This window comes from Macaca thibetana, chromosome X, assembly GCF_024542745.1.
Source record: "Macaca thibetana thibetana isolate TM-01 chromosome X, ASM2454274v1, whole genome shotgun sequence".
Taxonomy (NCBI): Eukaryota; Metazoa; Chordata; class Mammalia; order Primates; family Cercopithecidae; genus Macaca; species Macaca thibetana.
In genome coordinates, this window is record NC_065598.1 from 113,512,266 (window position 1) to 113,531,797 (window position 19,532).

The 19,532-nt window shown below is 38.3% G+C and overlaps 1 protein-coding gene across 2 annotated transcripts in view; it reads left to right on the forward strand.

The window, feature by feature from the left end:
- Window positions 1-19,532, forward strand: part of WDR44 (WD repeat domain 44) — a 101,237-nt gene that overhangs the window by 43,026 nt on the left and 38,679 nt on the right. For both annotated transcript variants that reach the window (XM_050776086.1, XM_050776087.1), the window contains 8 exons: window positions 2,938-3,574; window positions 4,343-4,473; window positions 5,568-5,663; window positions 7,289-7,425; window positions 8,687-8,770; window positions 13,025-13,131; window positions 15,696-15,847; window positions 18,318-18,456. In XM_050776086.1, the coding sequence (XP_050632043.1) occupies window positions 2,938-3,574; window positions 4,343-4,473; window positions 5,568-5,663; window positions 7,289-7,425; window positions 8,687-8,770; window positions 13,025-13,131; window positions 15,696-15,847; window positions 18,318-18,456 (1,483 nt within the window). The remainder of the gene's footprint in view (window positions 1-2,937; window positions 3,575-4,342; window positions 4,474-5,567; window positions 5,664-7,288; window positions 7,426-8,686; window positions 8,771-13,024; window positions 13,132-15,695; window positions 15,848-18,317; window positions 18,457-19,532) is intronic.

Genomic DNA, 19,532 nt, shown 5'->3' on the forward strand with positions numbered 1-19,532 from the left:
CTCAAAAAAAAACATTTGGACTGGCTAAGATAGGAGAGAAAAGGCATTACTGAAGGCATGGAGGTGGGGAATGTGCAGAACTTTTGAGGATGAGCCTAGAGAGCAAAGTTAGGGCCAGGTTATAGGAATGCCTTATGTCATACTAAACTGCTTTTTATTTTTTTTGAGACTTGAGTCTCGCTCTGTTGCCCAGGTTGGAGTGCAGTGGTGTGATCTCAGCTCACTGCAACCTCCACCTCCTGGATTCAAGCAATTCTTCTGCCTCAGCCTCCCAAGTAGCTGGGATTACAGCCACACACCACCATGCCAGGCTAATTTTTAATTTTTATTTATTTATTTATTTATTTTGTATTTTTAGTAGAGACGGGGTTTCACCATATTGGCCAGGCTGATTTCGAACTCCTGACCTCAGGTGATCCGCCCACCTCAGCCTCCCAAAGTGCTGGGTTTACAAGCTTAAACCACTGTGCCTGGACACAGTGAGCTTTTTGAAGCAAACAATGCTTTAGCATAATCATCTCTGTGTATGTCTTGGTTCTCACTGTTCTCTTAGTCTTTCTCTTTTCACTATTTCCTAAAATCCAGAAAAGAAATGCCAGGGCTAGGCACTATAAGAAGGTGTCATGAGGCATATCAAGAGGCAGAAAACACGGACCTTGCTCTCCAGGTACTAATTATCTGGTGTAGAGAAAATAAATAGAGCTAGCCCATATACAGCTCTGTATTTGTATTATAGTTCATACTATACTGAACAGTAAGAATAGTAATAGAAGTGCAGAGGAGGGAGAGATTATTCTCAGATAAGGGATTGGGGAAGACAGGGGTTTCAACCTCATTTTGACCCCTCTTGTGACACAGACATTTCCATTATGCGTAATGATTATTTCAAACCTTTATACTCACCTCATGCTCACTGTACCCACTCACATCCCCCTCATTTTCAGGAGATAACCTTGTTTCCTACTCCACGTAAATATTAGAGGCTAAAAAGCCTGAATCCATTCCTTTGTATCATCTTTCACTTCTTTTACCGACATATTTATTGTCATTTCTTACCTCTTTTTCATGTCATCCATCACTGATGATCTAGTATTCTTGTTTTCTGTCCAAAGTAGTGTGGTATAATACAAAGATCACTGGACGTTTAAGAAAGATCTGGATTTCAGTTTTGGCTTTGTAGCTTACTAATTGTGGGACTGGCAAATTTCTTAAAGCCTTTACCTCAGAGTCCTGCTTTTCTAGGAGGGAGGTAATCCAGCTACCTAACCCAAAGGTCTATATGGCAATTAAATGAGAATTTGTATACTAGGTCTAATACACAGTAGGCCTTCATTCCTTTCTTTTCCAGAACATTGCTCTGTTATCTTCTTTTCCAGTGGTTCCTTCCCTTCAGGTTATAAAAGTGCTGGGACACTTTATTGAAATCTTTTTGCATTTATAGCTAAGCTTTTTGAAAACTCAGACCGTGCTAATGTCTCTATATCTTCACCTCTTATTCATTCTCAAATCCACTGGAATATGACTTCTGTTATCACTGTTATCATTGAGGTTCTCCGTGCTCAGTAACCACCTAATTGACAAATTGGTTGGACTCTGGTTAGTTCTGGTGAAAGCAAGGTAATTTCTAAGGTTAACAATTTGAAGATTGAGAAAAACTAACATATAGAACATGCTAAGAAATCCGGGATGAATATTACTGAGCAGCAGTAATATCCAGTTCAAGTTAGCATGAAATTGTAGTAAACCAGATTAGGATGGTTCTGTGATACATTCCATTAACTTTCTGAAGCCAAGGAATTGAGAAAGCAGAAGTTGTTCATGGTTGGGCATGGTGGTGGGATAACTGATCTGGGAGATTTAATGTTAGTAATGACAGGACTGGGGAGAAAATATATTTTCTGTTCTTCTAAATGTTGGTAGAAGACAATAGAAAGCCTGTTTATATTTTAAGCTACATATAAGAAAGAAAGGGGCCCGGGTGCAGTGACTCATGCCTGTAATCAGGAGGCCGAGGCGGGTGGATCTCATGAGGTCAGGAGTTCAAGACCAGCCTGGCCAACATGGTGAAACCCTGTCTCTACTAAAAATACAACAATTAGCCCAGCATGGGGCACACACCTGTAATCCCAGCTACTCAAGAGGCTGAGGCAGGAGAATTGCTTGAACCTGTGAGGCGGAGGTTGCAGTGAGCCGAGATCGTGCCACTGCACTCCAGCCTGGGTGACAGAGTGAGACTCCATTTCAAAAAAGAAAAAGAAAGAAAGGAAGGGAAAAGACAAGGTGAACTCTTTCCATGATCTTGCCATCAGTCCAAATAGTAGAGTTTAGGTGTAGTCTGTTTAAGAATGTTAATCTCCCTGCATCTGCTGGTTTTTGGGTCATAAGCTTGAGTTCAGAGCTAAACAACTTGAATTCTTCTCCTGGGGATTTGGATTATCATGGTTTTGCTAAGTGGGCTCAAACCAGTAGGCTGGTATTACAACAAGTTTGGCATAAATATGTAAATGAATCAGGATATTGAGTCTTAATGTAAGTTTAGGATTGAACTTTATTAAAATCACCCTTGATTAAAATCAATCACAACTTGATTAAAATAACCCTATAAATAGGGTTATTTGACCTTTTGTACCTAAGTGTTAACACAAATTCCCTATTATGAGGGTTAAGAGTATAGATGCTGGAATCAAACTCCCTGGGTTTATACCTGCTTTATCACTTACTAGCTTTGTGACCTTGGACAAATCATTTGATTAGTTCCCTCATTTATAAAAGGGTGACAGTAGAAGTAGAATCTCTTAAGATTGTCGTAAAGATTAAAATATGTAAAGTATTAAGAACATTGCCTGGCACTTACTAAGTACTGTGTAAATGATTAGCTGTTATTATGTTCTTATAAATAGCTTCATTTTAAAAAACTACTTTTAACCCTTTCATCAGATTATTGAAAGTATTATTGAGGAGAGTCAGAAAGTACTACAGCTTGAAGATGACTCTTTGGATTCCAAAGGAAAAGAACTCTCTGATCAAGCTACTGCCAGTCCTGTTGTGGCTAGAACAGATCTGAGCAATATACCCGGACTGTTAGCCATAGATCAAGTACTGCAGGAAGAATCCCAAAAGGCAGAGAGTCAGAATACATTTGAAGAGACTGAATTAGAATTTAAAAAATGCTTTCCTTCGGATGAAACCTGTGAGAAACCAGTAGATGAAACCACAAAGTTAACTCAAACAAGTTCAACTGAGCAGCTTAATGTGCTTGAAACTGAAGCAGAAGTATTGAACAAGGAAGCAGTGGAAGTCAAAGGAAGTGATGTTCTAGGACCTGTGTCCTCAGACTCCTTATCTACTAAAGATTTTGCTGCTGTGGAAGAAGTGGCCCCTGCCAAACCCCCGAGACACCTTACTCCAGAGCCTGATATAGTGGCTAGTACAAAGAAGCCTGTTCCAGCACGCCCACCTCCTCCAACTAATTTCCCACCTCCTAGACCCCCACCTCCATCTCGACCTGCTCCACCACCAAGAAAAAGGAAAAGCGAATTGGAATTTGAGACTTTGAAAACTCCTGATCTAGATGGCAAGTATTAATTGAGAAATCACTCTGTTGGTTGGGCACAGTGGCTCACGCCTGTACTCCCAGCACTTTGGGAGGCCGAGGCGGGCGGATCACTTGAGCTCAGTTCAAGACCAGCCTGGGCAACATGGCGAAACCCCATCTGAACAACAACAAAAATAATACAAAAATTAGCTGGCCATGGTGGCACGCGCCTGTAATCCCAGCTACTTGGGAGGCTGAGGCAGGAGAATTGCTTGGGCCTGGGAGGCAAAGACTGCAGAGAGCCAGGGTCATGCCATTGCACTGCAGCCTGGGTGATCAGAGTGAAATCTTGTCTCAAAAAAAGAGAGAGAGCAATAACCCTTTGTGGTGAAATTTTGGAGTTGAAACTGTTTACCTTTCTGCTTTTATTTCACTTTATAAAACTCACTGGCAACCAAGTTATTAAAATTATTTCTTTAGTAATAGACAAAATGTAAAAATGTTTACATTGGTGAAAGTTACTTTACTATAATTGAACACTTCAGCAGACTTCAAACTTTCGAATCTGTTGCCATCTGAGAGAGAGTGGCATGTGAAAAAAACATGGGATTTGGAGACCTAAAGTCTGAATTCAAGTCCTGCATCTTTTTTTTTTTGTATGAGCTGTATAGTCTTGAGGAAATTAAATAACTTGTTTGAACCATGGTTTCCCTGTATAGGAAATGAGAGTAATCAAACCACTTTCCTCACAGGGTTGTTATAAGAATCAAACAAAAAGGGTTGTTATTGTTATTATTATCATTGCAGTTCCCAAAGAGAATATTACGTCTGATTCTCTCCTAACTACAAGCATGGCTTCAGAGAGTACGGTCAAGGATTCTCAGCCTTCTCTTGATTTGGCAAGTGCTACCAGTGGAGATAAAATAGTTACTGCCCAGGTTGGTGAATTAGTGTACTATTTCATATAGGCTTTATCAGCTGCCTGCAAGTGGCTGGTTTGTTGATTATGGAGCGTTCTATATTCTGCAGGCCAAATATTTCTTTGTCCTCCAAACCTGACCCCCTTACTTCCCTTGATCAGCTCTGCTACACACTAACTGGGTGAGCCTACCAAGCTGTTTGGCATCTGGATCTCAGATGCCCCATCAATAAAATGGAGGAAAAATCCTTCCTTGAGGGTTTGAAATGAGCTAAAATATGCCAAGTATCTAGCAGGTAATAGGTATTCAAAAAACGACAGATGCTAGCAGGTAATAGGTATTTGAAAAACGACGATGCTACTATTTGTAATATTGTTGGTACTAATAAACGCCAACTATAGTCTATATTTGTCCTGTATTGGTCAGAATTGAAGACTTTTTTTTATAATTTCCTTTTCCTAATCATAAAAAAACTTTATATGCTAGGAAGTGGGCTACACAAAAGACTTGATAACGTTAATTTTACCACAGCCAGATTCTGGGACTCAGAGCTACTTACATGGTAGCTATGGTGGGCCGGGCTACCAGACTACAACATATGACACTATAGTCTTGTTGTAGCCTTAGAGCAGGGGTCAGTAGTGGCCTGCTTTGGTAGGATCCCCAAGCTAAGAATGTTCTTTACATTTTTAAAGGTTGTTTAAGAAGAAGAATATGCAACAGAGACTCTATATGAACAAAAATGCCTTAAATATTTATAATATGGCTCTTTATAGAGAGAAGTTTTCTGACCCCTACCTTTGAGGTAGCCACATACAGTCCAGATTAATAGCAGTCTTAGTAGAGAAATGCTTTTTGGCTAGGTTCAAATAGAACATTTATTTGTTTTCAAGAATACTAAGACATTATTTCATGAGCAGCAATAGTTTTGGTTCCTAATGTTTTTCAGCATGCTGGGAAAAATGAAGGACTGAAATGTAATGTTCCATTTAGATTTTCAGCAGACTCCATTATTTGAATTATGAAATTCTTTAGAATTATGGTGTGGTAATAATTGAACATTTATAGAAATTGATTCAGTCTAATTTCTGTTTATAAAATTATATTTCCAGGAAAATGGAAAAGCACCTGATGAGCAGACTGTAGCAGGTGAAGTGATGGGCCCTCAGAGACCTAGATCCAACTCTGGGAGAGAGCTTACTGATGAGGTAGAAATAGATTTTTTTGTTCTTGTTCTTAAAACATAAAGTACAAAAAACATAATGGGAAGATGAAAACCTTCTGGAGATGGATGGTAATGATGGGTGCATAACAATGTGAATGTACTTAATGACCCAGAACTGTACATTTAGAAATGGTTAAAATTGTAAATTTTATGTTATGTGTAATTTACCACAATTTATTTTTTTTTTAAGTTTATTGCTGTTACGCAAAAAAAAAAAAAAAAGGAAAAACTGAAAATTGAAGATTGTCTTTGTTTTGTTGATATGCTGGATGTTGCATCTCTGATTTAAACTTCCCCTTTCACTCAATTGCATAGTGGAATAAATATATTGAAAGCAAGGTTTATATTTTATAGAAAGTGGGCTTTAAAAGAACTTGATATTGAGGCCAGGTGTGGTGGCTCACTCCTGTAATCGCAGCACTTTGGGAGGCCAAGGCGGGTGGGTCACTTGAGGTCAGGAGTTCGAGACCCAGCCTGGCCAACATGGCAAAACCCCGTCTCTACTAAAAATACAAAAATTAGACAGGCATGGTGGTGCGCATCTGTAATCCCAGTTACCCAGAGGCTGAGGCAGGAGAATCACTTGAACCCAGGAGGCAGAGGTTGCAGTGAGCCGAGATCGCACCACCGCACTCCAGCCTGGGCAACAGAGCAAGACTCAGTCTCAAGAAAAAAAATTTTTAATGATAATAATAATAAAAGAACTTGATATTATAAATACATGTTATACCAACATAAATTTTATTATTTTAATGGTTTCTTACAATTAAAACTTAGTATGCATGTATTCGCCAACTTATTCAGAATTAAATTTTACAGCAAAATCTTAGTTTATGTTTCTTTAAAACAATACATTTTTTAAAATATTGTACTTTGGAAGACAGTTTGGCAGTTCCTCAAAATGTTAAACATAGTGTTACCATGACCCAGCAGTTCCATTCCTTTGTATATACCAATGAGAAACGAAAACATATGTTCACACAAAAAACGTACACAAATATTCATAGCATCCTTATTCATAACAGCCAAAAACTGGAAACAACCCAAATGTTCATCACTGATTGGATGGATAAATAAAATGTGGTATATTCATACCATGTTGTATTTTTTAGCAATTAAAAGGAATGAAGGAATAAAGTACTGATACATGCTACAACATGGATAAACCTTGAAAACATCATGTTTAGTTAAAGAAACCAGATGTAAAAGGCCATATATTACAGGATTTGATTTATATGAAATGTCCAGAATAGGCAAATCTATAGAGACAGAAAGTAGATTAGTATTTGCCAGGGGCTAGGAAGAAAGGGAAATGAGGTGTGACTGCTAATGGGTAGGGAATTTCCTTTTGGGGTGCAGAAAATATTCTGACTTAGTGGCGATAGCTGTACAACTCTGTGAATATACTAAAAACCATTGAATTATATGCTTTAAATGAGTGCATTTTGTGGCATGTGAATTGTATCTCAATAAAAATGTTAGAAATTATTGTGTGCAGTATTGAATGTATCTAAAAAGCCTTTAGCTTAAATTTTAGGGGATTTTGTAGACTCAAAAAGATAATTAAATTGCAGGTCATCTTGGTGTGATTGTTCTTTTTAACCTCAGGAAATTTTAGCCAGTGTAATGATTAAGAACCTGGATACTGGAGAAGAAATACCTTTGAGTCTTGCAGAAGAGAAACTACCAACAGGCATTAATCCTCTCACTCTACACATCATGAGAAGGACAAAAGAATATGTAAGGTGTGGCCTAACGTTGTTATTTGTCATTAATAGTATTTCAGAGTTGTTAAGATTTCTCTGTTAATGAACTATGACAATCCCTAATTTGGTTTCATTCAGTGTTTTTCTTTATTCTGGAATTAAAATAGAGTTAGATAAGGTAGGTATTCTTTAACTTTGCTCTTCATTATGACTGTACAGTTACTTGGGGGAATAGTATAAATATTAAATCCCATAGCACTTAGTTTCTCTTTTTTAATTATTTAAATTATACTTAGGACAATATAAAAACAGTGAGGGATTACATGCCTGTAATCCCAGCACTTTGGGAGGCTGAGGCAGCACTTGAATTCAGGAGTTAGAGGGGCCTGGGCAACATAGTGAGACCTCATCTCCACAAAAATAAATAAATAAAAATAACAAAAAAAAATTGAGGCTAAAAAACTATGTAGAATGAACACTTAGTCTTCTGAAACTTTGCTTTAAGGGTCATAAAATGGTTTAAATATTTGTACTGTTTTTGTAGGATCAGAAAATGGCTTTAAAGTGAGATGAGTGACTTTACTGCGAGATGTATGTAGATCTAAGGAATCATTTCTGTAAAAGCAGGAGCTATTTTATTAAATGTAATGCAGGATGTACTTAATGAGTGGGGAGGAAGATACCTACAAGTTACTTTATTATTTCACTACAGCACATTTTGCCAAGCAAAAAGCCTTGTTTGTAGTAGGTTTTTCACAAATTGCTGAATTGTATTCATTTATATGTTATACATTGCACCTTGCTTAAAGATTCTTTTCTTCAATTTCTGAAGCCTGTAAGTTGTCAGGTCCATCATTTAAATTAAATTATATGGGCTGAGCACAGTGGCTCACACCTGTAATTCTAGCACTTTAGGAGGCCAAGGCAGGTGGATTGCCTGAGCTCAGGAGTTCAACACCAGCCTGGGCAACATGGTGAAACCCTGTCTCTACTAAAATACAAAAAATTAACCAGACATGGCAGTGTGCACATATAGTCCCAAGTACTCAGGAGGTTGAGGCAGGAGAATTACTTGAACCGGGGAGGCGGAGGTTGCAGTGAGCCAAGATTGTGCCACTGCACTCCAGCCTGAGCGACAGAGCGAGACTCCCATCTCCTAAATAAATAAATAAATTTATGTAAAGCTTATTAGCATAGTTTTTCTTATTCTGATTAACTGGTTATATAGTAAGTATAAACAGAGATTTTTAAGAAGAATAGAAGAAATGGTTTATTTTAAAACAACTTCCCCTTCTTACAGTAATGACGCGGCACAGTCAGATGATGAAGAGAAGTTACAGTCTCAGCCAACAGATACTGATGGTGGAAGGTTAAAACAGAAAACGTGAGTTACAGTACATCCCTTTTCTTCATTTCAAGTTTTTATTTAAAAAAATATGAGAACTACCATACTATTTTAAATTGTACTCCATATTGTTTTTATGTCTACCCACCACCACTCCTCCCTGTCCCTCGCTGGTAATAATAATAAAGCATCTGACACACAGAAAATGACCAGTAAGTGTTGCACCATACCTGTGTTTTTCTACTGGTAGGTAGGTACCAAAAGTGTTAGTAGAAGAACATGATTGTCCTTGAAGTTGTCTTTTCCCTTTCTCTTCATCTCTGCAATCCTATTTGTCTTTCTAAACCCAACTATAATGAGATTCTTCCTGACTACTACAGTCTATAGCAATTTTCTTTCTTTTCTCAATTTTGGGAATACCTGTAGTCTATAACTTACTTTTTCCCTTTACAATATATTGTCTTAAACTGTTTTCAGTTAAACTGTTTTCAGACAAATACACGTTAAACAATCAAAGGGTATGTTGCAAAAGGATTCTGATTATGCCATCCTTCTGTTTCCCCTACAAACTTCTAGATCAATGGTGGGCCTATACATTTTGTTTGATTATACACAAGTCTCTAAATTGATAATAATTAACTCTAAGGTCCAAAGGGAATTCTCCACTTGAGTCCTTTTCCTAGTGTGTATCAAAGCATTTTCCTAGTGTGTATCAAATAAAGAATTTTTAGGAAACATGTACCTAAAATGCAGGCATATGGTAGCACCTTAGATATTTGGAACTTGGCCATCTAGTAGTTGCAGTTATCAGGAACCTGAGAATAAGGAATTACTACAATTATTCAGAGACAGATAAACATCCAGAAGAGATGTCACATAGTCCATGCACTAAAGCTCATTATTTTTCTAAGAGAAAAGTTCCTCAGGTTTATTCAAAGCCATTATGCTTATTTCTTACATCATTTTTTAAAAACTCTGGTCAAGTGTCTGAGCTTACTGCAAAATAGAAGCATCGAACTGTGACAACAGGTAAGTTGACACATAAGAATGTCAGATAATCAGAAAAATGATAAAATAACTCATAATATAGGTGGGTGCCGTGGCTCACGCCTGTAATCCCAGCATTTTGGGATACCACAGTAGGAAGATCACTTGAACCCAGGAGTTTGAGAGCAGCCTGAGCAACATAGGTGGACTCACTCTTTACAAAAAAATTTTAAAAATTAGCCGGGCATGGTGGCACACACATGTGGTCTCAGCTACTCAGGAGGCTGAGATGGGAGAATTGCTTGAGCCTGAGGGGTCGAGGCTGCAGTGAGCCGTGATCACACCACTGCACTTCAGCCTGGGTGACAGAGCAAGACCTTGCCCCCCCCCCAACAAAAAAAGAACTCATAATATAGCACAATCATCATATCACAGTGCTTTTCAACCTTTTATCATGCCATGACACACAAAGAACATAATAGTATTTGCACTGAATGCTGGGGTAAGCTGATAAGGTAGCTGATGGCCAGAGAAGATTGGCCCAGGCTTCCCTCGGCCCTGCCCTGTTGCCTTGAAGGCTGAGTGGGGAACCAATAGTATGGCCCACCTGCAATGCATTAGAAAGGCTCTGAATGTATTAAAGAACCAAAATGATGGTAGCAATGATCTTATCCATCAAGGAATGAAATTTAGGGAACATAAAGTGCCATTTAAGAAGGCATAAAAGTAGATATTTTAGAACTGTTCTCATCTGAAAAAATTAAAATGTCTGTTTTCTTGGCTTTTAAAGTGGTAGTAAACTTATCCAGAAAATACAGCTTCAGAGTTACAGGTAGCAGAGACCTTATAATGGTTTTAAAAATGGTTTATCATCTATGTTTTCTGGTTATCAAAAGAAATACAGAAATATGTAAAATAGAAAATGAAAGTTTCTGATAATCTCAGACCCAGAAATCAGTTTTAATAGCATAGTGTATTCTCCATAGAATTTTTTGTTTCTCATAAAAGCAGGGCTACTACTCTATGTCTATAATTTGTCAACTTGCTGTTTTGTTTTGTTTTGTTTTGTTAAGAAAATCAGATATATCATAGACATGTCTTTATATCAGCACTAATAATATATATATTGCAGTCTTTCTGAGAGCCAGATATGAGAGTTAAGTGCTTGGGATATAACAGTTAAGACATTAAGAGGCCGGGCATGGTGGCTCACACCTGTAATCCAGAACTTTGGGAGGCCGAGGTGGGTGGATCACCTGAGGTCAGAAGTTCAAGACTAGCCTGGCCAACGTGGTGAAAGCCAGTCTCTACTAAAAATACAAAAAAATAGCTGGGTGTGGTGGTGGGCACCTGTAATCCTAGCTACTCAGGAGGCCGAGGCAGAAGCATTGCTTAAACCCGGGAGGCAGAGATTGCAGTGAGCTGAGATCATACCATTGCACTCCAGCCTGGGCAACAAGAGTGAAATTCTGTCTCAAAAAAAAAAAAAAAGACATTCAGGATGGGTGCAATGGCTCATGCTTGTTATCCCAGCACTTTGGGAGGCCGAGGCGGGTGGATCATTTGAGTCCAGGAGTTCAAGACCAGCCTGGGCAACACAGCAAGACCCCGTCTCTATAAAAAATACAAAAATTAGCCAGGCATGGTGGTATGCACCTGTAGTCCCAGCAACTCAGGAGGCAGAGGCAGATGGGTCCATTGAACCTGGGAGGTCAAGGCTGCAATGAGCCGAAATCATACCACTGCACTGTAGCCTGGGCAGCAGAGCAAGACTCTGTCTCAATTTAAAAAATTTGAAAGAAAAAGACATTCGTGGTCTCTGCCTTCATAGAACTTCTGTTAAATGGGAGAAATAGGCATTAAACATATAATTGCACAGATAAATCTAGATACATTTGTAGTGACTGCTATAAAAGTAAAGCTCCAGGTCCTGTAGAAGTATTACAGTAGTTCCCTCTTATCCATGGGGTATATGTTCCAAGATCCCCAGTGGATACCTGAAATCACAGATAGTACCAGACTTTGCTACTATGTTTTTTCGATCTGATAACCAGGAAGGCTGCTAAGTAATGAGTGGGTATCGTCTACAGCGTGGAAACACTGGACAGAGGGATGATTCACATCCCAGGTAGGATGGAGCAGGATGGTGTGAGATTTCATCATGCTACTCAGAATGGCACACAATTTAAAACTTACAAATGGTTTTATTTCTGGGATTTTCCATTTAATATTTTTGGACCATGGTTGACTGGGGTAACCGAAACCATGTAAAGTGAAACTTTGGATAAACGGGGACTATATAACAAAAACTCCGTCTAAAGTTAAAAAGACCATTTTGAGAGAGCTGTTTGATCTGAGACCTAAAAAGTGAGTGGGTATTAGCCAAGGGAGAGGTGTTCCAGGCGGAAATAACCACACATGCAAAGCCCCTGAGGTTACTATAAGAGCTTGGCACATTTAAAAAGCTGAGGTTTGCTCATTCATTTTCTTGTATTTCCTACCAGCACTTATTTATCTATTCCTCGATTGACAGAAAATTTAGTTTATTTCCACTTTTTGACTATTCTAAACAGGGTTACATTGAACTTCTCTGTGTATATAACTTAACAACTTTTAAAAATACTGTCCCTCATGTACTGTGCTCTGCTTTTTATAATCTTAATATATGAAACCTGAGACTTAGCTAATTGAAAATGCAATAAATAAATTCTATTTATGGAAGCTTGAGATGCATACTTACATTACCTCATGTTTGGGAATACCTACCAGGAAAGCTCAGCCTAATTTTATTACATACACTTACCCAAACTGAAAGAGACCATCTTCAGCTACCAAAGCATTCTATTTTGTAAGGAAATATCTCTTTACTCTTTACTAGTAAAATGTGTTTTTAAGAACAGCTCGCTAAAACAGTCTTCTCAAAGCAGTTCTCACCTCAGATTCATGGCCTCACCCCCAGACTCTCTAAATTGGATTATCTGGGGATGGAGCCCAGGTACCTACACTTTAAACACTCCCCTCTCCACACTACCTCTGCCAATCAATTTTATTCACCATTGAAAACCAAAGCTCTAGAATATATGAATATGGTAAATTGGGGGAAAGGGTGTATGTTTCCTTTGCCATATTGACTTGAATATGTTTATTCCATAGAATAAGGCATTTGGAACTCAAACACCTATTATTTATGTTTAAAAAAGGTTATTTCAAAGTAGTGTACTTTATCAGTCACAGCTAATACATTTGTCTGCAAATTGTTGAACTTTTACAGTTAACTGAGTTGATACTTTTTTCATTTTTGTTAAGGACTCAACTAAAGAAGTTTCTTGGAAAATCAGTAAAGAGAGCAAAGCACCTTGCTGAGGAATATGGTGAACGTGCTATAAATAAAGTTAAAAGTGTTAGAGATGAAGGTGAGTTAAAACAGAACATTTCAACTGAACATTCAATTAATTTGTAATCGTCTAAATTTAGCCTGTAGTTTATAAGAAGCATTCTATTTAAAATAATAAACGTTTATAGCTGACATCTTAGTATTTCAATAAATAAGGTACTCTATCACTTAATTTTATGAGTTTGAAGAAAAATGAATTTATACATATTTTGTGACTTTGACAGTCTGAAAGGGTTGAGTGTTAAATAATCAGTTATAAATTAGGGTTTTTTTGGGTTTTTTTTGTTTTTTTTTTTGTTTTTTGAGATGGAGTCTCACTCTTTCGCCCAGGCTGGAGCGCAGTGGCATGATCTCAGCTCACTGCAAGCTCCGCCTCCCAGGTTCACACCATTCTCCTGCCTCAGCCTCCCAAGTAGCTGGGAGTACAGGTGCCCGCCACCATGCCCAGCTAATTTTTTGTGTTTTTAGTAGAGATGGGGTTTCACCGTGTTAGCCAGGATGGTCTCCATCTCATGACCTCGTGATCTGCCCACCTTGGCCTCCCAAAATGTTGGGATTACAGGCGTGAGCCACTGCCCCCAGCCATAAGTTAGTTTTTTAAGGCTATTTGGTTTTGGGTTTTTTTTTTTTTGAAACAGTCTCGCTCTGTCACCCAGACTGGAGTGGAATGGCATGATCTTGGCTCACTGCAACCTCTGTCTCCTGGGTTTAAGCCATTTTCCTGCCTCAGCTTACCAAGTAGCTGGGATTATAGGCACACACCACCACACCTGGCTGATTTTTGTATTTTTAGCAGAGACGGGGTTTCGCCATGTTGACCAGGCTGGTTTCGAACTCCTGACCTCAGGTGATCCGCCCACTTCTACCTCCCAACGTGCTGGAATTACAGGCATGAGCCACCACGCCCGGCCAATGCTAATTTTTTCTTTTTTTTTTTCTTTTTTTTTTTTTTGGAGATGGAGTCTCGCTCTGTCACCCAGGCTGGAGTGCAGTGGCATGATCTTGGCTCACTTCAAACTCTGCCTCCTGGGTTCAAGCAATTATCCTGCCTCAGCCTCTGAGTAGCTGGGATTACTGGCACCTGCCACCACACCTGGCTAATTTTTGTATTTTTAGTAGAGACAGGGTTTTACCATATTGCCCAAGCTGGTCTTGAACTCATGACCTCAGGTGATCTGCCTGCCTCAGCCTCTCAAAGCTCTGGGATTACAAGCGTGAGCCACCGCAGTTGGCCAACTATTTGGTTTTTACAAATACTGCCAGTTCTCTGTATCCATGGGTTCCACATGGAGGGATTCAAACAACCACAGATAGAAAAATATTAAAAAACATAAAAAATAACAATACAAAATAAATAAATAAATAATAAATAAATAAAAATTTATTAAAATAAAATATAAAAAAATTTAAAATATTTTTATTTTTAAAATAAAAATATATATAAAATAAAAATAAATAAATAAATAAAACGTAAAAAATAAAACAATAGAAAAAATAACAACTATTTATATAGCATTTATGTTGCAGTAGATATTATAAGTAATCTAGAGATTAAAGTATACAGTAGGGCGAGGCCTGGTGGCTCATGCCTATAATCCCAGTACTTTGAGAGGCCAAGACAGGAGAACTGCTTGAGGCCAGGAGTTTGAGACTAGCCTGGTCAAACATAGTGAGACCCTGTCTCTACTAAAAAATAAAAATTAGCTTGGTGTAGTGAAGTGTGCCTACAGTCCCAGCTACTCAGAAGGCTGAGGAATAGGATTGCTTGAGCCCAAGAGTTCAGGGCTGTAGTGACCTATGATTGCACCACTGCGCTCCAACCTGAAACCCTGTCTTTAAAAAAGAAAGAAAGTACATGAAAGGATGTGCATAGGTTATATGCAAATACCGTGCCATTTTATGTTAAGGGATTTGAGCATTTGCAGATTTTGATACCCATAGCAGGTCTTGCCATGGATACTGGGGAATAACTGTATTTTCAAAATTAGGTAGGTCTGGATATGGTGGCTCATATCTGTAATCCCAACACTTTGGAAGGCTAAGGCAGGAGGATCACTTAAGCCCAGGAGTTGGAGACCAGCTTGGGCAACATAGTGAGACCCCCGTCTGTATAAAAATAAATAAATAAATTTTTTTTAATTAGGTAAATTTTCTAAATTTGCAAATATCTTGACCTCCTATGCCTTTGTCATTATTGTACTCATTTGTTTTATTTAATGAAACTTACATAGTACTTATTCAGTGCCTGGGACTGTACTAAGCACTTTTACCTGTATTAATTCATTTAATCCCATAGAAACCCTATGAGGTAAGTACCATCATATCCCCATTTGATAGATGAGAAAACTAAGAGGCATCCAAAGTTGAGTAACTTGCCTGTGGTCACACAGATAATAAATGACAGAGCTGGATTTGAACCTGGCAGTCTGGCATTAGACTCCATGTTTTTAACCAGTATGTTACATAATAAATAAATTTTGCTCCTCCATTTAATGAATTTTCTTGGTATGCAGGAAATATGAAACTATGATAGTAGCAATATCTATATTAGCTAGTAGTGATTTCTATTGCTTTTCTGTTCAGTGTTTCATACTGATCAAGATGATCCTTCATCAAGTGATGATGAAGGAATGCCATACACAAGACCAGTTAAATTCAAAGCAGCACACGGTTTCAAAGGACCTTATGATTTTGATCAGATCAAAGTGGTGCAAGATCTTAGTGGTGAACATATGGTAAGCAACTTTTTCATTTTTTAGGATTGATACTGTTTTTGTTAAGAGAAATACTTTGGCTTCTACAAAACTATCTCTATGTATGTAACTTTGCTAGCCTGACTCAAGAACGGTGAATTTATGTTAACATGATTTAATGAATAGGTAATACAGAGTCTGTCTCTGAAGTATTCCAGAAGTGACTTATCGGCCAGGTGTGGTGGCTCACGCCTGTAATCCCAGCACTTTGGGAGGCCAAGACAGGCGAATCACTTGAGTTCAGGAGTTCGAGACAGCCTGACCAATATGACGAAACCCTGTCTCTATGAAAAATATAAAAATTAGCCGAGCATGGTGGTGGGTGCCTGTAATCCCAGCTACTTGAGAGGCTGAGGCAGGAGAATTGCTTGAATCCGGGAGGCAGAGGTTGTGGTGAGTCGAGATCGTACCACTGCACTGCAGCCTGGGCTACAGAGTAAAAGACTCCGTCTCGAAAAAAAAAGAAAAAAGAAAAGAAAAAGAAAAAAATGAGTTATTGAATAAGTAAACTCTCAGCCTGTATCACTAAGAAACCTATGCAAAGGCACCAAACTTTAAAGCAGTTAAATTAGAGGGTGGTCTGTAACTTTGAAAAATGTTTAAAATGTTCCCAACCATATTTTAAATAATTTACAAAATACATCAGAAGCTCAATATATGTTGTAAAGTGAGATATTCAGCTAAAACAAGGAGAGAGGTAAAAGTTCAAGTGCTCCTTTAGAGTTCAAAAGTACCAATGTAGATGCAATTGCACAAACTGTATTGCAGTTAACCCCTGAAAATGCTAGGAACACAAGGAAGGCAGTGATAAAATTTAGAACTGAATAATGTTGTACCCTTGATTAGGGAATTTGTTTACATTTTAAGTCTAAAAGTTGGCTTAACTGGAAGGAAGCAACCATAAATATATTGGATGGCAACCAAATTCAAATTTAAATTTTGATGCTTACAATCTACAGATAAAATGTTTGAGTTGATTTTAGTATTTTCCTTAAGGAAATTGATAAATTTCCTAGTACTGTATTGACTCCTTGTTTCCTGTTTTAAATAAAATCTCATTGTAGTAGGCTCCAAATGACTCATTTTTAATACACTTGAATTTTGTAGAAGTGAATGGTTATTTCAATAAATGGGCTGTGGCATAATCTTTTTGATACATCTGAATGTGTATATAATAGTATTTCTTGTAATAATATTTGGTCTTTCCAACTTAAGAGGTTCGTGTTCTTTCTCCCTTCTCCTCTACCCCCACCACACACACATACTTTCCTACTGTTTTCAGTGTCTAGAGATTCTGGCCATATACTTTGAAACCTTGTTTCTAGAGAAAAAAGTAGGATGCACCATTCTAATACTACTACCTTTTTTTTTTCCTTTTTGTGGCAAAGTCTTGCTCTGTCACCCAGCTGGAGTGCAGGGGCGGGATCTCTGCTTACTGCAGCCTCTGCCTCCTGAGCTCAAGCAGTCCTCCCTCCTCAGCCTCCTGAGTAGCTGGGACCACAGGTGCGCACCACCATGCCTGGCTAATTTTTTGTGGTTTTTGTAGAGATGGGGTTTCACCATGTTGCCCAGGCTAGTCTCGAACTCCTGAACTCAAGTGATCCACCCACCTGGACCTCCCAAAGTGCTGGGATTGCAAGCACGTGCCACCATGCCCAGCCCATTCCAAAACTGTAATACTTCTAAGTACCTGGTGCTATGAGGGTCACTGCCAAGGTGGGCTTTAGTCTTCCTCAATCCTGCTCAGTTGTTAGTGCTATGCTGAGGGCTCTGCCACCCGTCTTTACGTTCAGCTAGGGGACTGAGATCCCCAACTAGGATTTGTGCTTTTCCAATGAAGATTTCTGACCACTTTAGAACTCCCATTTCTGTTAATATGTGGACAGGGTTTGAGTTCTTGAAGTTGTTAGTTTGGATTATGGAACACCACAACTATCTTACCCTACCTTTCTTCTGAAAGTCTACTTTTGTGGTATTAAAGCACCATTGAACTTTTGGACTTAAGTAGTGTTAGCAACGTGAGGATTATTTTAGTATACATTATTTGGCATAATTTTAAACTTTGGCTTTAAAGTCTTGTCTCTAAATTTTATTTTATTTATTATTATTTTTAAATGGAGTTGCGCTTTTGTTGCCCAGGCTGGAGTGCAATGGCACGGTCTCAGCTCACTGCACCCTTCACCTCCCAGGTTCAAGTGATCCTCCTGCCTTAGCCTCCCAAGTGGCTGGGATTATAGGTGCCCACCACATGCCTAGCTAATTTTTGTATTTTTAGTAGAGATGGGGTTTTACCATGTTGGCCAGAATGGTCTCGAACTCCTGACCTTAGGTGATCCACCTGCCTCAGCCTCCCAAAGTGCTGAGATTACAGATGTGAGCCACCGTGCCCGGCCAAAAGTAAAGTCTCTAAAGTTGTAAAGTATTAACTTTGAACCTTCTTTTGTTTTCATAGGGAGCTGTTTGGACCATGAAATTTTCTCACTGTGGCCGATTACTTGCCTCAGCTGGACAAGACAATGTAGTGAGAATATGGGCTTTAAAAAATGCTTTTGACTATTTCAACAATATGCGAATGAAATACAATACTGAAGGTATTTTTCATGTATTTAAAAATCTACAGAAACCTGAAGTTTTTACATTTTAGGTATACTGATGCCCTACTTTTCTGGCAGTCATTTGCAGCAACCACTATTTATGATAATAGCCAAAAACTTGAAAGTAAGACAGACGTCAGTGGTAAAAAGTCTCTAAACCCAATGAAAAGAGCTGCCACAAAGCTTTTGATTTATCCCTTTCCAGGTGTAGTGTGTAGTTAATTTCATCAACTATTGAGAACATGTTATTTGGTTTCCTCTGGCAACCTTCAGTTCTATCCTAGGTTAAAATAGAATTGCTAATTAACTAGAAAAAGAATGAAAATCATATATATATCTCTCTCTCCAGTAAGTAAAAAAGATTAAGGAAAGAGTCATGGAAAATGAATGTGAATTGTCAATACATCAAGGGATATATGAAAAAAATGTTGAAAAGAGAAGCCTCAGAACATTATGTTCACACTGATTTCAACTATGTACATGTATGTAGAGTTGATGTAAATTTGGGCTTTTAAGTTTATGGGATTCTTCTCTAATAACTATTTAACTGTGTAATAAGTTTTTTCCACACCCTCCCTGCCATCAAGTAAGGCTGCAAACAAGAAGTAAAGCATAGGAGGAAGGAGAAAAAAGGTGGCCATGGGTGAGAGTGAATAGTCAAAGCACCAATTTGAGGAACATAGAAGTCTAGGGAGATTCACTAAACTGGCAAGCTAGGCCTCATATACTTGAGTACATCCTGTGAGTATTGCTTGCATTATGTTTCAATACTTAGTTGAAGATGACAATAATTTGACAAGAAATTAAACTGTGTTTACTATATGGTGAGTTTTTCTAGTCCTCGCTGTTTGTCATTTCTTTTACTGCCCTGCCTTAAGCGAAAAGACTATTTTCAGTGGCCCTTGAGACTAACTGCAGCCCTGACTCTTTCTGCTCCTTTATTGTTCCTCTTGCTACTTGTCACGATTAATAAGAATGTGTTCTATTTGAATACTGAGGATTTAATGGTATTTTGTTTACTAAAGTAGGGAAATGGTTAAGCCATTTTATGAAGTTTTTATGTAAAAATGATT